The sequence below is a fragment of the Apus apus genome, chromosome 28 (genome assembly GCF_020740795.1).
Source record: "Apus apus isolate bApuApu2 chromosome 28, bApuApu2.pri.cur, whole genome shotgun sequence".
Taxonomy (NCBI): Eukaryota; Metazoa; Chordata; class Aves; order Apodiformes; family Apodidae; genus Apus; species Apus apus.
In genome coordinates this window covers 549,813-569,011 of record NC_067309.1, presented here as the reverse complement: position 1 = coordinate 569,011, position 19,199 = coordinate 549,813, and the positions used below count along the sequence as shown (strand labels likewise).

Below are 19,199 nucleotides of genomic sequence, written 5' to 3'. Positions count from 1 at the left end.
CAAGCGGTGTTGCTTGGGAGGAGTCCCATGAAGAAAGTAGCCTTTGTCCCTGTGCCCAACCCAGCTATACAGGGGAATGCCTTTAATGAGGAGAAAAAAAAAGAGAAAGAAAAGAGGGAGCTGGCAAACTGGATCAAGCAGGAACTGAAAACAAACATCTGATAATCTCCAGGGTGTTTAGGGAAAGTCAATAACAAGTAATTCTCAAGGAGGCACATGAGAATGATGTTCCCCCAACTCTGCTCAGTTATTTCTGCTCTGTGCCCGTCCACAGCTGCACATTGCATCTCTGCAGGGCAGTAGCAAGGAGCTGGGTTGCAGCCAGAGCACTTCTAGGCCTGGTTTGAGTTGCACATTGCATGAGTGCAAGGTGCACCTGTGCATGTTTGTTCCTGCAGCTTACAGGTCCATGGAAAACCAAACTCTGTGTGTGCTAAGAGAAGGGAAGAGGGAATGCTAGTGCAGCAGAGAGAGTGAGGATGTAATAACTGCTGTTCAGAACCTGCTGCTCCCCATTTATATGAAGAAAATCTCATTGTCTAAGTAGAATACTTAACATATGACTAGCTCTTTAGGTGGCCGTTGCTTCTCTTTTGCATGTTCAGTTTACACAGTCATTCTCCATGTAAATCCAGGGGAGGGGATTGATATGTGCGAGGCTCCTGGGGATGAGGTTCAGTCCTTACAGGGTCACTGCCCTGGCCCAGGGTGTGGTGCAGCCTGTGGGCAGGTGCAGCCATGACCATGTCCCCTGGATGGGGCAGGGGATGCACTGGGCTTCCCAGGGAGTTAAAGCAGAGTATTGAAAGATTTGTCAGTTCCCTGACCAGCTTGGTGGAGCTTCCCCCAGGACATGAGGAATGTACCAAACCATTCTAGAATAATTCATTTACCTGGCTTTGGTTACCCTGGGGCTGGGTGTGCACACCAGCACGTCCGTTCCAGGTCATACGTTGCTCTGCAGTTGCAAGGGATGCAGTTCATTGACCTTGAAAGGGACAAGGTTCGTGTGATGGGCAAGCTTCCAGTGGGGAGCAGAACATTGTTGAAAGTCAAGTAGCTCACACTTTGGAAGGCAAATTACAGTGTTAGCCATGCAGAGACTGTGTAAATAAACAGAGCAGTAACTTTGGCAACAACAATTCCAAAACAGCTGGAGAAAGTGGTTCCTGCTCCTTGGGTGACTTTCAGGATTCCTGTAGCAGATTCTTTCTATTTGTTTCAGCAGGTTGGCTGTAGGTAAACTGGTGTGAGGCAGGCTGGGAGAGCCAGGCTGGCAAGTGGTGCAAATCAGTGAACCTGCTGAGAAGTCAATGGAGCATGATTCTTATCTGCTGAGGATCTAGCTCATTACACCTAAAAACAACACCTAAGGAAGGGATGTAGCCAGTGAATTTGTGCGGCTTTGAAGCACAGCGAGGCTGTGTGGAGTGAGTCATGACACTGAGCTCTTACCAGGACGTGGCACATGGTGGACACCTGCACAGTGATCTCAGGTGTCTGCAGAAGGGAAGTGTGCAGTGAAAGCAGCACTGACAGGGGCTTTGGTCAGCAGAGAGGAAAAGTACAGTGAATTTTAAGGCATGTGGGAAAGCAGGGGTGAGAAGTGCTTTCCAGGTGGTCATGGTGGTGTGGAGCAGAGTAGCTTTGAGGCATCAGCTTATCCAAACAGAGCCTGGAGCTGTGATGTGCAGCTGGTGCCTCTGGTGCTGGGATACAGGTGCTGCAGTGGAGCAGTGACCCCCTGCCCGAGGCAGGCTTGTCTGGGGAGGCCATGGGCTCTGCTGAGGTGGCTGACAAGGAGAAATGGGGGGAGGGAGAAGGGAGCTGGGGTAACTCTGCAGTGTCACGGTCTTTTCCTTTTGCTCAGGTTCTAACTTGACACCAATCCCTTCTTTTCTGGCAGATACGAAGATGAAATCAACAAGCGCACGACGGCAGAAAACGAGTTTGTGGTGCTCAAGAAGGTGAGAGCAGGGGGTTGGCTGGGACTGATCATACGGGTTCAGCAGAGAATGTTGAGGACATGGCAGGACATTGGGCAGAGGGATGTGGAAGGCGGGTGGCTTGGGGAACTTGATGGGCTCTGCTTCTGAAGCCCAGCAAAGGCTGGGTGGACTTAGTCATCAAAGCTATGGCAATCTCAGTGGGTTATCACTTTTTTAGGATGTGGATGCTGCCTACATGAACAAAGTGGAGCTGGAGGCCAAGGTGGATGCTCTGACAGATGAGATTAACTTCCTGAGGTCTCTCTACGAAGCGGTAAGGTCCTTTCTGCTGCTCGTGGCTGCTGCAGTGTAGCACCACCAGTGGGTGAAGAGTAGTCCATGGTGGCAGAAAATTAATGAGATGAGAAGGATGATGGAGACATGGAGTCTTCTCTTCCATAAACAAAAATGAGCCTGCAAGTGAAGTGCACCTCCTGTGCATTGTCACAGTGATTTCTCCCTGTCTGGGACCTGAGATGAATATATTGCAAATATAGGCAGGACATGCGTTATTTTTTGGATGCAGTTAGTAGGAAAACAAGAAAAACCACATTGTTATAGCCAGAGCTGTAGCACTGGGGTGTGTTTGTGTGGGAGAGGAATAACGGAAAGCTCCTTGTCCAGGACTCCTTTATCTTACTCATTATTTGCAAGATAAGAGGCTGATTGAACTGGGCACTGGTTGCATCCCTGGATGAGGTGGAATTTGGCCCTTGCTTTGTTGTGGAGCTGATGTTCAAGCTCCTTGGACTAGCATTTCATGTCAAAATGCAGGTGATATGTAGCAGCTCCATTTCTGCTGCTGTTAGTTACTTTGTCCTCTGCAAGGTTGATGTGATTCAGCTGTTCTCCTTCTAATTAATGATTGTTTAGATGGAATTCTTCTTATCTGCCTCCCTTTCCCATTATTCTTGGATTCTCTCTCTAATTGGCTTCCAAAACAGAGCCCCTTAAAAGTCAGTGATTAATGGCATTGTTTTTAATGCAACTGGCAGGAACTTCAGGAGCTGCAGGCCCAGATCTCTGACACATCTGTGGTGCTGTCTATGGACAACAGTCGAAACCTGGACCTGGACAGCATCATTGCAGAGGTCAAAGCCCAGTATGAGGAGATCGCCAACAGGAGCCGGGCTGAGGCTGAGTCCTGGTACCAGAGCAAGGTGAGTGAGGGGAGAGGTGAAGGCAGCTGCAGCTTCTGGTAGTACATGCGTCTGGTGTGTCACAAGTGGGAGAGATTTTAGCCAGCTAAAGGACTGCCAGCTCAGATGCATCTTTCTTGCTGTGTTTCTGCCCCAGTACGAGGCCCTGCAGGTCACTGCTGGGAAGCACGGCGACGACCTGCGCAACACGAAGAACGAGATCTCGGAGATCAACCGCATGATCCAGAGGCTGCAGGGGGAGATTGAGAGTGCAAAGGCCCAGGTGAGGAGCTGCCCTTGTTCTCCTGCTGCAGAGCAGCGGGTTGAGCAGCGACAAGAGTGCCAGGGAGCACTGGGTCACAGCATCTGCAGGAGCAGTTTGGGGGTGGCTGCAGTGCTCACCTCAAGGGGTCAGGTCTGGAGGGAGAAGCCGCACTGTGAGCAACATCCTGCTGAGGGGCAGCTGAGCTCTGGGTGAGAGCAAGTTGGCCAGTGACCTGGGAGGACAGGAGGGGAGTGAATGCAGAGCTGTTTCCAAGGGACAAGGCTGCATGTGGCCTCCTTCCCACCCACACATGTTCCTTGTGCCCTCTTGCTTTGGGATTTTTGTCCACTCCCTTCTTCCAGAAGGGAACACCATGTTTGGACATAGAAAAGAATTCTTTAGCTGTATGGGAGCTCTGTTTGCATTCCCCAGGAGCTGCTATCACTTTATCAAACTGGTGAAAGCCAGACCAGTGAGTGATTCAGACCATGTTCAGGGCTGAAAACTGGCTGTGAATAACCAGGGTGCACAAAGCTGGAGATAAGCCATTGTGATTCATCCATTTATTTTTATTTGGTTTCAGGGCAGAGAGACTTAAACACACACTTAGAAGCAATGAGCTGACCCAGTGCAGCTCCCTTGAACAATGAATGAGAGTATAAAGCACGTGTTCACTGTGAGCTGTTCCTGCCAAACATGGGGCTTTTTTGGAGGGGCAGGGGGCACAGCCGGGGGTGCATCAGACTGCCAGCTTGATGTGGCCCCAAAGGGATACTTTTGGGGTAGATCTGCACTGTTTGGTAACAGCAGGTCTGCTCGAGTCCACACTTGCCTAACATCAAAGCTTGCTGGAGACCAACTGGCTCTGAACAAGCACTGAGGCATAATAGGGAATGAAAACCTGAGCTTGTGGTAACCCCAAGGGTTGTGCTGTTGTGGGTGGGCTGAGAAGCTGAGGATCACCTGAAGAAAGTGTTCTAAAAATGTAGCCAGTGGAGAGAAACAGAGTCTGCCTTTTAGAAGAACATATCTTGGGATGAGATGAGCTTCCTTTGCATGCAGATCTCTTGTCCAGTCCCCCCAAAAATATGTAGGCATGAACTTCTAGAGATCAGAGTTGAGCAGATGGCTCCAGGGCTCTACAGGGACACAGAGATGGTCTGGCCAGTAGATGTCAGAAGTCCATCAGCAGTGGTGTCCTCCAGCAAGGAGGTGGGGTGGCCATGCCCATACCCTGCTCTGTCCCTGCAGCGTGCCAAGATGGAAGCAGCAATTGCTGAGGCCGAGGAACGTGGCGAGTTGGCTGTCAAGGATGCCAAGGCAAAGCTGGAGGAGCTGGAGACAGCCCTGCAGAAAGCCAAGCAGGACATGGCCCGGCAGCTCCGGGAGTACCAGGAGCTGATGAACGTCAAACTGGCCCTGGACATCGAGATTGCCACCTACAGGAAGCTGCTGGAGGGCGAGGAGAGCAGGTGGGAGCAGCCTGTGGGTTTTACCCCAGGAGGGGTCCAGCCCTTTGTTCCTTTTGCTCGGGGGCATCGTGAGGACCCAATTCCAGTTTCTGCAGAATAGAAACCCTTGCATTTTAAACTGATTTTTAGTCCTGAAAATGCTTTGGCTGAAGAGCCAAGTGGCAAGTTCTGGGGAAAATTTGATACTTTTGGTGAAAAGATACAAAGAAGAAAAAAGGTTGTTTTCCATCACGTGTTCGATGCTGTGGCAGAAAATTTCCAAGTGGCTTAAATCCCCGTGGAACTAAGACAGAGCTTCTGTGCTCTGTCAGCCACCCCCAGGTGATAACACAGCTTGTAAATGTAGGGCCAGAACAAAGCACTGGATGGCACACTGATCTTGGCTGAATTATTTACAACAGCAGCAATAACTCACTGCCATTAATAACTCACTGCCATTGTCTCCATCCCCAGCGCTCAGGCCCTGGGGGGACACTGAGTAATGCAGCATCTAACCTGTCCTCTTCCTTTTTGCCTTTTGTGTTTCTCTTCTCCAGGTTGGCTGGTGATGGAGTTGGCAACGTCAACATCTGTGAGTTGATTTTGGAATTTATAATAGTTACACATCACCATAATTGTATAGAAAATGCAGGTGGGGGCCAGCTGGGCCTGTGTGCAGGAGCCTCCTGCTGCCTGCCTTAGCTCCTGCATCCCAGTTAGTGCCCAGCTTAGGTGGGAGCCCCCAGGAAGAAGTTGTTGGTGCTGGTATGAGATTTAGCTTGGGAGAATATTGATCTTTCTTTCCTTCTATTTTTGTATGGAGAAAAATGTGCTTATGAGAAAAGGCATTGCCTGGGTTGGAAGTCAGTGCCAAGGGGAGGTTAGAGGGTGTCCTTCCAGCCTGGGAAGTGTTGTGTGCTCACCTGGCCTGGACATGGGGCAGATGCTGGTGTCTCAGAGGTGCTGTCTACAGCTCCAAACCAGTGGCTCTGCTTTTCGTCCCCTTAATTGCCATTGATAGCTGGTGAACCACTTGTCCTTGGTGGACCAGATGAGCTGAATGTGTTCATGGTCTGGGGTTCTCTGTGCTTCAGGGGGTCCTGAGCCAGGCTGAGTGAGGGAGAAGAAGACAGGCTGCTCAGCCCTCCCATGCATCAGGCTTAGCAGACAGAATAAATGCTGTGGGCCAACATGGAACAAGAGATCAGTGTCCTGGGCCCTGTGTTCTGCAGGAGACCGTAGAGAGTTTTCATCTGGTTGCTCCCATTTTGAAATGCTCCTTTTGGGTTCCCAGTGCCCTGGTGCTTACGTGTGATTTGCTTCTCTCTGCCACAGCCGTGATCAGCTCCAGCGGGGGAGGCAGCTACGGCAGTTCCAGTGGATTTCTGGGAGGAGGAATGGGAGGAGGCCTCAGCCTGGGGTCAGGCATGGGCAGCGGGGCGCTCGGCTTCTCCTCCGGGGGCAGCACCAAGTCCTACAGCATCACCACAACCTCATCCAGCAGGAGAAGCGTCAGGAAGTAAAGACAGAGATGGAGACGAGTGGTCCCCGTTACGCGGGAGGAGGGAAACCATACACAGGAAAGTTTTGTTGCCTTTTATGGGATGAATTGGCTGCAAAATTTCTGCAGTGATGAATGAATTGGAATGAGACACACCAGAGTACCTGACCCTGCCACATCACACCTGAGGCTTGATCCTGCACTTTTGAACTTAGTGGGAACCATTCCACTGAGAGCAGGTTCAAGCCTGTAGGGTGAAATTTATCCAGTGAAGCAGGTGGGATAACACTTTTGTTACTTGTGTGCTTGGTACCCCCTGCTCAGGGCTGGATTTCACCCTTTGAAGGACAAAGCCATCATCTGAGTGGCAAGTTCTTCCACACTTCTGCTGGGGTTTTGAAAAAGAGACCATAAGATTATCTCCCTCTTAATATGATTTGGAAGACTTTACTCCCTTGAGCTCCTCAGAAACTGCCAGTCCTTGTTAAGATTTCAGCCTGGGGTTTTTTTAAAGTATATCAAGAAGAAAACATTGCAACCATTCGGGGTTTCTCCTAACTTCCTTTGGAAATGGGCTCAGAAATGGAATTCTGAGTTCATTAATTCAGTTCAGCAGTTCTCTGAATGAAGCTGATTTCTTACCAAAGGCAGTGCAGGCAGATTTACTTTCAGATTCTTTATAGTGAAATAACTCCTAAACAAGCTCCCCTGCCCATTCCCTCTCCTTAAGAGGCCCAGAGGGGTATGAAGTTGCAGAACATTCTAAGTAACACACCACAGTGGGAGATAACATTCCCCATCCTTGGGTGTCTCTGTTTTCCACCCCTGTTTCAAAGCGTATCTGGTGATATCTGGTGTCTTCACTGCAGCCTGTTTTGTTGATGCATCATTACAATAACTCCTTGTTCCTGCCAAAATGTGTCTTCAACTTAAACATGCCAGGGAAAATAGTCATGTCATTCCTGCAGTAGGAAGCATTGTTAGGTAAATAACTGAAATAAACTGCCCAGAACTGGTGCTCAGCCGTGTCCAGCAGCGAATCTTTGTTTACGTTTGATGCCTCTGAGTTGGTTGTGAGGCCATTAATAAAGTTTCCCTATTGTGAGAGTTTTCAGTCCCAGCTGAGTTCCTTGTCTCTGCTGCCCTGGATGCTCAGGACCTCTGGAAAACATCCAGTGCTAACACCTCCCTGCTGTCTGCAGAGCCTGCTGCTGGCTGTGTCCTCTAGAGCAGCCAGGCTGAGGTCAGGGTCAGGATCCAGGCTTTGCTGCCTGCAAAGTCTTTCACCCTTGGGTGAATTTTACCTGCAGCCAGTCCAGGCAGGGGGTGGATGGGGCTGGTTTTGTTCGAGCACTTCAGCTTTTTCCCAGCCCCTGGCAGGCCTGAAAGTAGCAGAGACCAATCTCACTCCAAGTAACCATCTTTCTCTGCTGAGTGGAGAGGAGCTGAACACTGGGGGACTCTGCTGCAGGTGACCAAAGCTTGGACAGCTCCTTCCTGCTCCTTTTGGGGCAATGGGGGGTGAGAAGGGCTCCCCCAGGGGTGATTTCTTCTTGCTCCCATTCCTGTAGGGTCATGGTGCAGACCCATGGCAGAGCCATGACAGCAGGGTGCTCAGCAGACCCGTGGCACCAGCAGCCCGGCACACCCAGCTCACAGCTTTTGTGTCATAGGCAAAAAGTCAAATGAATAAAATCCCCTGAAGTTAATTGAAATTAAAAGCTCAAAGAGAGACATTGCCCAGGTGGTTTTGGCAGGAGGTGCCAGTGTTTCTGTCACAATGAATTGTGGGTCTCTCTTGGCATTACAAGAGATCATTACCAGGCTCCACTGCTGCTGCTTGAGCTTTCAGGGCTCTCCCAGCCTGGGTGGCTGCACCTTTGCCATGTGCCCAGAGCCAGGGATGCTGCTCCATGCTGGGGAACAGGGACACCCCAGGAAATGCCATGAATTATCTGTGCGAGTCCACAGAGATGGTTCCTTTGGAGCTTTCTGCTTGCTCTTTGGGTCTGGTCTTGGCTTGCTCTGGGGTCACTGGAGGAGCTGGTTGAAATGTAATCCTGCTTGCAGAAAGGGTGCTGATCTAAGGAGGCAAAGGGCCTCAAATCAGGTGTGTTGGAAATCTGCTCGAGAGGGATTTCTGCAAGTTGAACTCGAGAAATAATTCAGCTTCAGGAGCAGCTCTGCAATGGGAGGATAGTTTTGCACTTGTGGAGAAGGGAGACAGATGTGACCTAGAGAAGCCCAGCACCCATCTGCTCCAGAGCCCTCCCCCATGGAGCAGCACCCAGCCTAGGCTGCTCCTCCTGGGTGCCAGACTTTGCCTCCCACTGCTTGTCGGAGCAGCAGCTGAGCTTCCCGTGCTGGTGGGCAGGATGTCCCTGCTGGAACAAAGAGAGGCAAAAAACAATGGTGGTGGGAGCAAGGAGGTCTCAGAGATACTGCAAGGTAGAAAAAGCCATCACATGCCCCACTGAGCTGCATTGTTTGGCCTCCCTGTTTTGCAGCAGTGATTAAGAGGAATAATAAGCATCTGAAATATGCATAAAATCATCAAGAGACAAAGGATGTTCATGTTGATGCAGGGCCAGGAACATGCCTGGTCTGGACATCAGAGTGACCCGACAAGCTACTGTGGTTCCTGGAGGAGCCGTGGATTTGGGCTCAAAGAATTTAGGGAAAGCTGGAGGTAATTTGGCATTGCAAATGGGAGTTGAGGGAAAGATGGAGCCCAGCAGAGCAAAGACAATTGCAGAGGGCAGTTCCTCCTCGACTGGGCAGGTCCTTTCATTCATCTGGTGCCAGCTCAGGGACAATGTTCTGTTCATGCTTTGGGACAGGGTAAGACCAAGACATCCCAGCCCCATTTTCCCTCCTATTATGATTTAGGCACCTAGTACTACAAAGTCAGGAGCACATCCATCTTCTATAGTTGTGTATTTTCAGCCTTCTACAGTCCAACTCTGTAGCTGTAAGTGTTGCCCTCATCACTGAAACATCTCGAAGCCCTTACTTATTATCATGTCATAGAATCCCAGACTGGTTTGGCTTGGAAGGGACCTTAAAGACCACCTAGTTCAACCCTCCTGCATGGGCAGGGACACCTCCCACCAGACTAGGCTGCTCCAAGCCCCATTCAACCTGCCCTTCAACACCCCCAGGGATGGGGCAGCCACAGCTTCTCTATAGACAGCCTGTCCCAGAGTCTCACCACCCTCATAGTAAAGAGTTTCCTCCTCATCTCCAACCTGCATCTCCCCAGTTCCAGTTTCAAGCCCTTCCCGCTTGGCCCATCCCTCCTGCCCTTGGCCCAAGCCCCTCCCCAGCTTTCCTGGAGCCCCTTCAGCCACTGGAAGCTGCTCCAAGGTCTCCCTGGAGCCTTCTCCTCTCCAGGCTGGACACCCCAACTCTCCCAGCCTGGCTCCAGAGCAGAGCTGCTCCAGCCCAAGGATCATCTCTGTGGCCTCCTCTGGCCTCTCTCCAACAGCTCCGTGTCCTCCCTGTGCTGGGGGCTCCAGAACTGGCCCCAATTCTCCAGGGGAAGTCTCACCAGAGTGGAGCAGAGGGGACAATCCCCTCCCTGGCCCAGCTGGTCACACTGCTGGGGATGCAGCCCAGGATGCATCTCAGCAGCTCTGCCCTGGTGTGAGCACCTTGGTGCCTGGGGAGGTCCCTCCATGCATGTACTTTGCACACAGACGTTAGAGACACCCAGCTGATACCATGCAGGGGGTCAGTAGTGTTTCCTCCTCCCAAGGCAGCTGTACAAGGAATCTTGCTGCTTCTTCAGCTCATAAAAGTGGTGGAAAGTCACTTTTTCTGACAGTGATGTTGGGTTTTGTGCAGGGGTAGGGGCCAGCTACCCCTGCCAAGGCTCAGACACCTTCAGCTGCTACTTCTTGCTCTCTGCAGGGTAAAGTGCACAATAATTAAGTATACTTTATAATGTATTTTTTTATCCAATACTTTAAGCAAACACTTATTTGAGTGGATTTTCCTATCTCTGCTTGCCTCTGGATTTCTCCCCTCCTAGAGGCCTGTCCTGATTTTCTCTCTCCAGGCAAGTGCCCCAGCTGAATGCTGCGTTCCTGCTGGACCATCCCTGGTGTTTCCTCCTGGGTCGTGTGGCAGGACTGTGGCTTTGCCTGCTCCATCTCCCCCCTGTGGCAGCTGCTGGACCACCAGCTGCTATCCCTGGGATGTGAGTTATTTTAATGACAGGGCTGAGGTCCCTGGCTGCCTTGCTCTGTCCAGGTGTCAGTTGTTTAACAGAGGGAAACTGAGGCAGAGGGAGGGTGAGGACTTGGATGCAACCAGGCCTGAGAAGAAGGCTGGAGGTGGTGGGGAGCTTTCTTCAGCTCCCTGGGGTTTATGCTGCGTTTGCTTCTGTTTCCATCAGTTTTTCAGTAAGTAGCAAGGCCCAAACTGCTCTGAGGCTGATAGAGATTTTCATCTTGTGTTTAAAAGGAATTAAATGGCATGAAACCAGTATAGGCTCAGTTCCCACTAGGCAGGGAGGAGCTAGGGGGAGGGAGACAACTATCCTGGAAAGGATTCCACCTGGGAAGGCTAATTAACTTGATGGAAAGCCTAATTAGCTTGATGAGGTTATAAAGGGTGACACCTCATGCAGAGATGAAAGGAGGTCCTTCAGCCTCTTGCTAGAGGTGGTGGCACCTTGTGCTCCTGCCTGGGAGCAGCCACAGCCCGGGAAGGAACCATGGGCTGGGTCTGCTTTGCTTGTGGGGGGGTCACTGCAGTGAGCTGAGCAGGACCTGCTCTGGTGCCAGGATGAGAGGAAGGACAAGGGGGTGTAAAACCACCCAGCAGCTCCTGGTGTGTGGCTTTCAGGAGTTCCCAGGCAGCTGGAGGCAGTTGGTGGTGGTTTGAAGGGGATTTAGCAATCCATGGTAGTCAAAAGTTTCAGTTAGCTTTATGCAAATTGCTCGGGCATCTTTGCTTAGTCAGTACCTTCTAAATGTTTTGGGTTGTTTGTTTTTCCTTGGGGGGAGAAAGTCATTTGGGGCTCCCCCCTGTCCTAATGAAGACATCAAACCTGGGAAGCACCTGCTCCCTGTGCCCTGCTGGCAACCAGCAGTGTCAGGAGCCCTTGGCTCTGGGTGCAGTGGGGAGCTGTGTCTTGGGCTCAGTGGTGCTCTGGAGAGAGGTTCTAGCCCCTCTCCTTGCACGGCTGCTCGTGTGTGTGTAGAATAAATGTGTTAGGGATGTTGGGACACCATGAAGTGCAGTGTTTGGGTGAGGGAGGAGGAGCTCCCAGAGGGTGGGGGGTTTGGCTTCTGTGCTTGTGTTAGATCCCTGCAAGATCTGGCCGTGAGATTCTGGAGCAGAGGCAAGAATCAACCCTCCCTTCCCCAAATGAAGGCATCGAATGAGGGTAACTGAGTTGCTGTGTCAGTTTATTGGAGATTCAAGGCTAAAACTAGAATAAATGCCACCAGCAAAATACATGGACATTAGAAACAAATCACTGCTTCCTCTTTTCCTTCACATAGGGTTAACATACTCAACTAGCAGTTCTGTGTGCCAGGTACTGGTTGACTGGGAAGGCGATTGATGCTGATCCCGTGTGTTTAAGGTTGGGTTTGGATCCCTTGAAAAAGATCATAGAGCAGCTTTGTGCCTTAGGTCCAGACACATGGATGAATCAGCCTGTTTCATACCCGGCAGTGGAGTCTGGCCCCCCAGCTCTCAATTTATGATGGTATTTATGGCAACAGATGAGCTAAACCATTAAAAACCCAGAAGAAAAGAGAAAGTTGAGGATCAGTTTCAAAACAGGTGATGCAAGTACCCTAAGCAAGTGCCCTCAAACAGCAACAGCCCTTGAAATCTCTTATTTGGGGTAAATAATCAATGAAATCAATGCAATGTGTAGGGAAACGGCAAATTGGGCAGTTCTGGGGGAGTTCTGCTCAAGCTGGGATATATGTGTAATCAAAAAGGCTGACTGATAAAACTAGATTGATCCAGGGTGGGAGCTGCTAACAGCTGGACCTGATGAAGCTGTAATGAAAATGCTCTTAGGGAGAAGGTGCCCCCTCTCAAACTTGATTTTAATTCATTTATCTGTAGGAGTGGAAAGACCAGGGAGCTACAGCAAAGGCTTCTTGTTTCAACTGCATAATAGGGACAATGAGGGGGATTTGGCTCTTCTTGCCCTGGGATTCCCCAACAGAAACAGCAAAGTTCTTGACCACAGAAAAGCCCTCTTAGCTTTTCCATGTGTGGGAAGTGGGGGTGTGGGCCATGGGGAGCTGGGTGCAGGAGGTCAGCTGTGGCCTGGCTGTTGCTGTGTGGTGGCACAAAGGAGTGTGTTGCTTAGTTTCCAGCCTTGTCATTTATCTGCAGCTCTTTAGATGTTGCTCCTGGCTGCCTTGGCTCCCACCTTCATGTGGGAGCTCCTCGTGCTCCTGCTGCTGACACCATCACTGCAGCTCACTGCTGTGCCACGGCCCCCCAGGCTGCTGGTCCAGCATGAGTTTCTGCTGGCTGATGCATGGACACTTGCAAAGCCCAGCTCAGGACCAGAGGTGAGACCTCCCTGGGAAGGGCAGACAGCTGCAAAAGGCAGAGCAAAGCTGAGTTTCAGCTTAGGGAATTCCCTGGAGAAAAGGCAGAAGGTGCCTGAGTTTGGTAGAAGGTGAATAGTCCAACTTACAGATGTTGGTGGGGAAGTCTTCTGCCCGGAGCCTGCAGAGAAAGGGAGGAGGCTGCACATTATCCATCTGTCTTCAAATGCAAAGCCCTTTAGCCTCAGGTGTGAGCCTGGCCCTCCCTAGCCTCCCTCACTGTTTGGAGGCAGCAGGACTGGCTGTTTGGGTGAGTTTGCACCAATTTTAGGACTGATGGGAAGAATGATCTGTATCCAGGGATGGTATCAGCACTTAGTGTGGCCAGCAGGACCAGGGCAGGGACTGTCCCCTGTGCTGGAACTTGGGGGGGCTGCACCTGGAATCCTGGGTCACTTCTGGGCCTCACATGACAAGAAGGACATTGAGGGGCTGGAGCGTGTCCAGAGAAGGGCAACAGAGCTGGGGAAGGGGCTGGAGCACAAGGAAAAAGAGATGGAGAACTTCTGAGGGGGAGCCGGGGGTGTCCAGCCTGGAGAAAATGAGGCTGAGGGGAGACCTGGCTCTGCAACTGCCTGAGAGGAGGTTGGAGCCAGGGGGGGTCGGGCTCTGCTCCCCAGGAACAAGTGATGGGACCAGAGGAACTGGCCTCGAGTTGCCCAGGGGAGGTTGAGGTTGGATATTAGGGACATGGTTTAGTGGTGGCCTTGGCAGTGCTGGGTTAACTGTTGGACTTGACAATCTTAAAGGGCTCTTCCAACCAAAATGACTCTCTGACATTTGGGGCATGGCATCTCTGAGAGAACAATGTCCAGTTGTTTTGATTTTCAACACATGCACATAAAGGAGCTTGTGCAGGCCTGTGAGGGTCTGTCACTCACCTGCTCTCTTCTCCCTCCAGCAGCTTCCTGTAGGTGATGATTTCAATGTCCAGGGCCACCTTGATGCTCATGAGCTTCTGGTACTCATCGAGCTGCTGGGCCATGTCTGCCTTGGCCTGCTGCAGGGCTGACTCCAGCTCGGACAGTTTGTGTTTGGCATCCTCCACAGCTGTGTCCCCACGCTGCTCAGTTCTGGCCACAGCAGCTTCCAGCTCCCAGCACTGCAAGGAGTGAGACATGGTCAGTCTGAGCTGTCTCTGACACCTTCAGACACAATGACTGCCAAGACAGGGCTGTGAGTTCTGGCTGTGCATTCAGCCCAGCAGTGAGATGGAATGCAGTTCCTGCTGGCAGGGGTTTGAGGGATCTGGGTGTGCAGTTTTCAGTGCTCCCTCAGATTGCTCACCTGGATGGGATGGTGCAACCACATCTACCTGCAGGTATTGCATGAGTTGGACTTTAACACAGCCCTAGTTGGGCAGCAGAATCCCAGCTCATGGACATCCTTTGCAAGGTGCTACAATCCTCTTTACTTTGGCTGTGGGAGCTCACAGGAGCAGCAGCTCACTCTGCCCTGCTGGAAGAAGCAGACCTGGCTGTGCTCACCTGGTCCTTGGTGCTCCTGACTTCTCCATTCAGTCTCTGGATGCTCTGTGTTAGCTCAGCTATCTTGGGCTTGGTGTCCCTCAGGCTGTCAGCATTCCTGCCTGCAGTGATTTGCAGCTCCTTAAACTAAAAAAGCCCAAAAGACATTGTTGTGTATCCAAAAATGCATGTTTGGGGTTAAATCAGAGCAAATCAGGAGGGTGGGAGGTGTTTCTTTGGGTTCGAAGTTGGTCTGAAGAGGAAAACTGCACCCAAACCCTCCCTCTGCCAGGTTTCCTCACCTTGCTTTCATACCAGGCCTGTGCTTCTGCCCAGCTCCTGTGAGCAATGTCCTCGTACTGAGTCTTGACATCCTCAGTGATCCCACTCAAGTCAAGATCTCTGCTGTTGTCCATCTGCACAACCACTGAAGTATCCGAGGTCTGGGCCCGCAGCTGGTGGATCTCCTGGTGGTGATGTGGGGTTGGGCTGGTCAGAGACCTTGGTCCTGCTGTGCTCCCAGCCCAGCCCCTCGCTGCTGTGTCACCCACACTGTGCACCTTGGTCCCCCTTTGTGGTGACCAAGCAGAAGATGAAGCCTCATCACTCACCACAAGGGCTGAGCACTGTCCTGCCTCACCCCCTCTTCCTCTGTCCTTTGGGATAAGCAACAACTCCAAACTCCAGCTGGGAAATGCCAGTGATGGCTGGAGCTGGATGGATGTTGCTGGAGCGACAGGGAGGCTTCTTACCTCTTCATAGAACACCCTCAGGAATTCAGCCTCTTCTTTCAGGCTTTCCACCTTGGCCTCCAGCTCTGCCTTGTTTAAGAAAAAACAGTCCACGTCCTGGAGACGTGTTGCGGATAGAAGGAGGGTTGTTAGTGAGATCAGACTTGGGGCTGCCCTTGGGGTGAGGAACTTCAGAGCTGGTACCGGCCCCAAGCCCCAGCTCCCATGACACCATCACTGCTGGTTTGAGTTCAAGCAAACCCAAGCACCAGCTCCTGCTTGTACTCGTTTAGGTGCTGCTGGTGGGAAATAAATGCCTGTGTGCACCCCAGGGACCTGGGCCTGGAGTTCAACCAGCCCCTTCCTTACCTTCTTCAGGGCAATAAACTCGCTCTCGGTGCACGTCTGCTGGCTGCAATGCTCCTTGTACCTGCGTGGGGAAATGGAAGATTTGGTTTGAGTTCAGCACAATCACATCTTTCTTTGCTTTCATACATGCAGTTCAAGAAGTGAAACTCCCGATTTTCTTCTTTCTCCTCAAACAATGTTTTGGGATGCTTTGTTCTTGTTTTGTAGCCCATGGGAAAGCCAATGTTTTCAGAGGAGGTTCCTGCATCTTTACAGATTGGTAGCAGAAGTGTTTTTGTTTGACCTCTGCAACAGCAAACAGCTGCAAACAGTTCTAAATGTTAATTCCTTGATTTAGGAAGGAGAGAAAGAGAACCTGGAAGAGGGAAATCCTCATTTTCTCCACTTCTGTAAACTGGGACCTTATTTTAAATATTGAGATCCTGGTGGATTTCTCCATCTACCTACTAGTTCTCTGGGAACCATTCACTACCACAAAAAGCTGACAGTCTCTGCCTGTTTACAAGTCTTGAACAACATTTTGAGCCCTGCACTCACATTTCCCAGTTTTTACTTACATTTTCTTGTTGTTTTCCAAAACCTGCTGTGCTGCTCTCAGGTCTGTCTCTAGCTGGGCTCTGCGGTTCCTCAGCGCTTCCAGCTGCTTCTTCAGGCTACCAATGTGAGCCTCTACCATGGGCGTGATGGTGTCCTTGCAGTGGTTTTGACCCTGCAGAAAGCTCCACTTGGTCTCCAGCACCTTGTTCTGCTGTTCCAGGAGTCGAACCTGAATCCCAGAAAACAAAATAGGAAATGAGATGAGGATTAAGAGAGATCCAGTGCCCAGGCAGCAGCAGTGAAACGTCTGCTCCTGCGTTTTCCGCTCCAACACGCTTTCCTGAGCCACCCCTATGGAAATGCACAAAAAACCTGGTTCTTTCCACAAAGGAGGGATTTACAATAAATTGGGGCTGTGCAGAGAGGGATGGGAAGGATCTGGAAGGCTGAACCTGGTTTTAGCTTGTTCCCAGCCTGTGGTCAGGCCTAGAGATCAGAGCAATAGAGCCTCTACGCTGGAGCTTCCCCAGTGGCTCATGAGCACGTTGGTGCTCAGCAAGTTGCCCTCAATGTCTAAAATGAGTTGTCTTAGAAGGATTCCATGTCTTTTCCATGCCAGGTACTTCACTTGGACTCTGGTGCCTGAAAACTGGAGCTGGGGAGGGGTTCTCAGCTCACCTTGTCAATGAAAGAAGCAAATTTGTTGTTGAGGGTCTTGATCTGCTCCTTCTCTTGGTACTTCACCTTTTGCACGTTTGGATCAAGTTCCAGTCTGAGTGGTTGGAGCAGTTGCTTGTTGATGGTGATGGGTGTGATGTTCCATGGCCTGGAGACTCCACCAACCTTGTAGCAAAAGCCAGGACCTCTGTAGCTGAACCCTGTGCCAGCTGCCCCAAAGCCATATCCACGTCTTGGAGGACATCTTCCAACAGAAGTTCTGAGCCTGGAGTGTGTCAGACCATCAAGACTTCTGCTGCTGAAGTAACCTGAACCATGGCAGCCTATGCCACTGCCCCAGGGGCACGAGGCAGTGCTGAAACTGCATGGATTCCTGGGAAGAACTACAGAAGAAGATCCAGAATTCCTGACAGCCTGGTTGGAGCTGATGTGGTAGGAGTAGCAGGACATGGTTGCCGGTTGGAGAGGGATTGGTGCAGGTGATGTGCTGGGAGTAGATTCTAGGGTGCAGTTCCCTCTGACCACAGTGGAGCACCTTCTTCCTTTTATTTGCGTGGAAAACAGGGTGAGGCTGCATGAAACTTCCACAAAATGATTATGATGCAAAGACTATGAACTACTTAGCATATGTGGTGCTCACCAGCACAACAGCAGCAGGTTTGCCCCATTTACCAGCAGAGAAAGCAAAAGCATATTTGCCCCAGAAAGGTCTGAAGAATGTTGTTGAGTCAGAGGTGTTATATTTAGGTCTTGTACAATAGCAACAAAAATGGGGAGAGTTGTGCTGAGTGAATTGTTTTCAGGAGACAGGATAGAAATGGCATCTTCCCCTTTTTATTGGTTGGATGAAGTGGAACAGGGAGGTTGAAAATGTAAAATGCTTTTCTGTCAAAGGAGATGCTTACGTTTTGCTGGTACCTCAGCTTGTAAGAGCTTTGAAGGAGAATGTGATTCAACCTGCTGTTTAATAAAAACTACCAGTAATAAATGAGGATTTACTGAGAATCAGTGAGCAAAGTCTTGCAGGCAGGTTAGTGGGAAATGACCAGGTTTTGTTGGTTCTGCCTATAAAAAGGCAGTGTGCTTTAATGCCAGGGAAGCATCTGTTGGGGCCCAATCTGTTTGTCAAGGTGATTATTTTTTTTTTTTTGCAGGTTGCTGGTAGGAGTGTTTTCCAACGTGGTAATTTATGTGGGGGGAATCGATTAGTTGAAATTCAAACCGATGCTTGGAGCACGGTCACTTTTGCAAAATTGGCCAAATCCTCAGAAAACTGGCATCTCCTCCTCCCTCACTCCCTCAGCTCGAGGGCTGGGTTCCCACCTGGTTTGGGGCAGGGCTGGGCTTGGTTCTTCTCCTCCTACGCTGGGCAACGTCCCTCACTGTGGTGTCAGGGCTTGGCCCCTCCTGCCTTTGCTGTTCTCGCCGTGTTGGGTGAACACGGCCGGGGATGGTGTGGGAGGGCGGCGTGTTTTGCTGGGGCAGGGTGAAAGTTTCAAACAAATTATTTTGTTTTGTTTACTGTGTTTCTTTCCCCCTTCCCTGTTCAGTGGTTGGTTACAATTGCAAGCCAAAATTACCAGCCTTGCTGTAGGGATCTGGGAGCTCCTTGGACACTTTGACTCCAGAGCTCACAGACATCCTGGGGGGGGGAATGGGGCATGAGAAGATCGAGTGTTAACCTTGTGATTGTCCACTCCTCATGTGTTGGACCACGTTGCTCCAGACTCTAGTTGTATTTCATTGCTCTCTGGCTGCATCTCTTCCCTCCACCTTGTCATCCTAAGAAGTGCTTTTTGCTTTTGATGAGGCAACTGACTCCAAATGCAACTGTTCAGTGAGTGTCTTTGGACAGAAATCCGAGGACAGGGGATGCAGGAGGCTGGATTGCAGGGATCCTGACCCAAAAGGAGAGGGGGACAGTAGAAAAAGTTGCAGGTTCTCCCATGCAACAGGGAAAGATGGTTTAACAGGGTGCTAAATTGACTTCAAAAAACCTAAAATGTTTTGAGCTGGCTCAGTGAAGCCAAATAGCTCAAATTGAGTTGAATACATTGGGAGTGAGATGATTTGGTGCTTTTTTTTTTTAAATAAAAAATTCTCAATTAAAAAAAAAAAAAAGTTTAATTTTGGAAAAACTTGGGGGGGGGAGTGTGTCAAATTCCTCTTCTTCCAGAAGGCCTGACCACAGGCCTCAGAGCAGGAAAATAGCCCCTGGTTTTGCTCCTGTTCTCATGAGCACTCCCATCCCAGCTGCCCTCATGCAGGTCTCAGACCGTTGTGATTTTTCAGCCCCCAGGGAGTTTCCCCTCCCCTTTCATCCTGGTTTAGAGAATGAAGCCCAGGGGAATGATGTTCACTGAGTGATGGACAACAGGAGGAGTGTGGTGGGTGTGATGTGACCTGACCCCTCCCTGTTCCCATGGACCAGCCTTGCACCCTCTGGGTCTCTTGGGGACTCTAACATGAGGTGGCCTCAGCCTT

At 50.7% G+C, this 19,199-nt stretch overlaps 2 protein-coding genes across 6 annotated transcripts in view; one reads left to right on the top strand and one right to left on the bottom strand.

The window, feature by feature from the left end:
• The window catches only part of LOC127394997 (keratin, type II cytoskeletal cochleal), a 57,724-nt gene extending 50,358 nt beyond the window's left edge, over positions 1–7,366 (top strand). For all 5 annotated transcript variants that reach the window (XM_051641367.1, XM_051641368.1, XM_051641371.1 and 2 more), the window contains exons 4-10: positions 1,907–1,967; positions 2,167–2,262; positions 2,984–3,148; positions 3,285–3,410; positions 4,644–4,864; positions 5,401–5,435; positions 6,179–7,366. In XM_051641367.1, coding sequence (XP_051497327.1) covers positions 1,907–1,967; positions 2,167–2,262; positions 2,984–3,148; positions 3,285–3,410; positions 4,644–4,864; positions 5,401–5,435; positions 6,179–6,366 — 892 coding nt within the window. In that variant the 3' untranslated portion in view covers positions 6,367–7,366. The remainder of the gene's footprint in view (positions 1–1,906; positions 1,968–2,166; positions 2,263–2,983; positions 3,149–3,284; positions 3,411–4,643; positions 4,865–5,400; positions 5,436–6,178) is intronic.
• A 2,248-nt stretch (positions 7,367–9,614) lies between these two features.
• On the bottom strand, positions 9,615–17,165 carry LOC127395008 (keratin, type II cuticular Hb4-like). The gene is made up of 8 exons (XM_051641383.1): positions 16,716–17,165; positions 16,058–16,266; positions 15,501–15,561; positions 15,153–15,248; positions 14,703–14,867; positions 14,422–14,547; positions 13,816–14,036; positions 9,615–9,675 (listed from the first exon to the last, which is right to left on the bottom strand). The coding sequence occupies exons 1-8, from the start codon at positions 17,163–17,165 to the stop codon at positions 9,615–9,617; spliced, it is 1,389 nt and encodes a 462-aa protein (XP_051497343.1).
• Between the last annotated feature and the right edge of the window lie 2,034 nt (positions 17,166–19,199).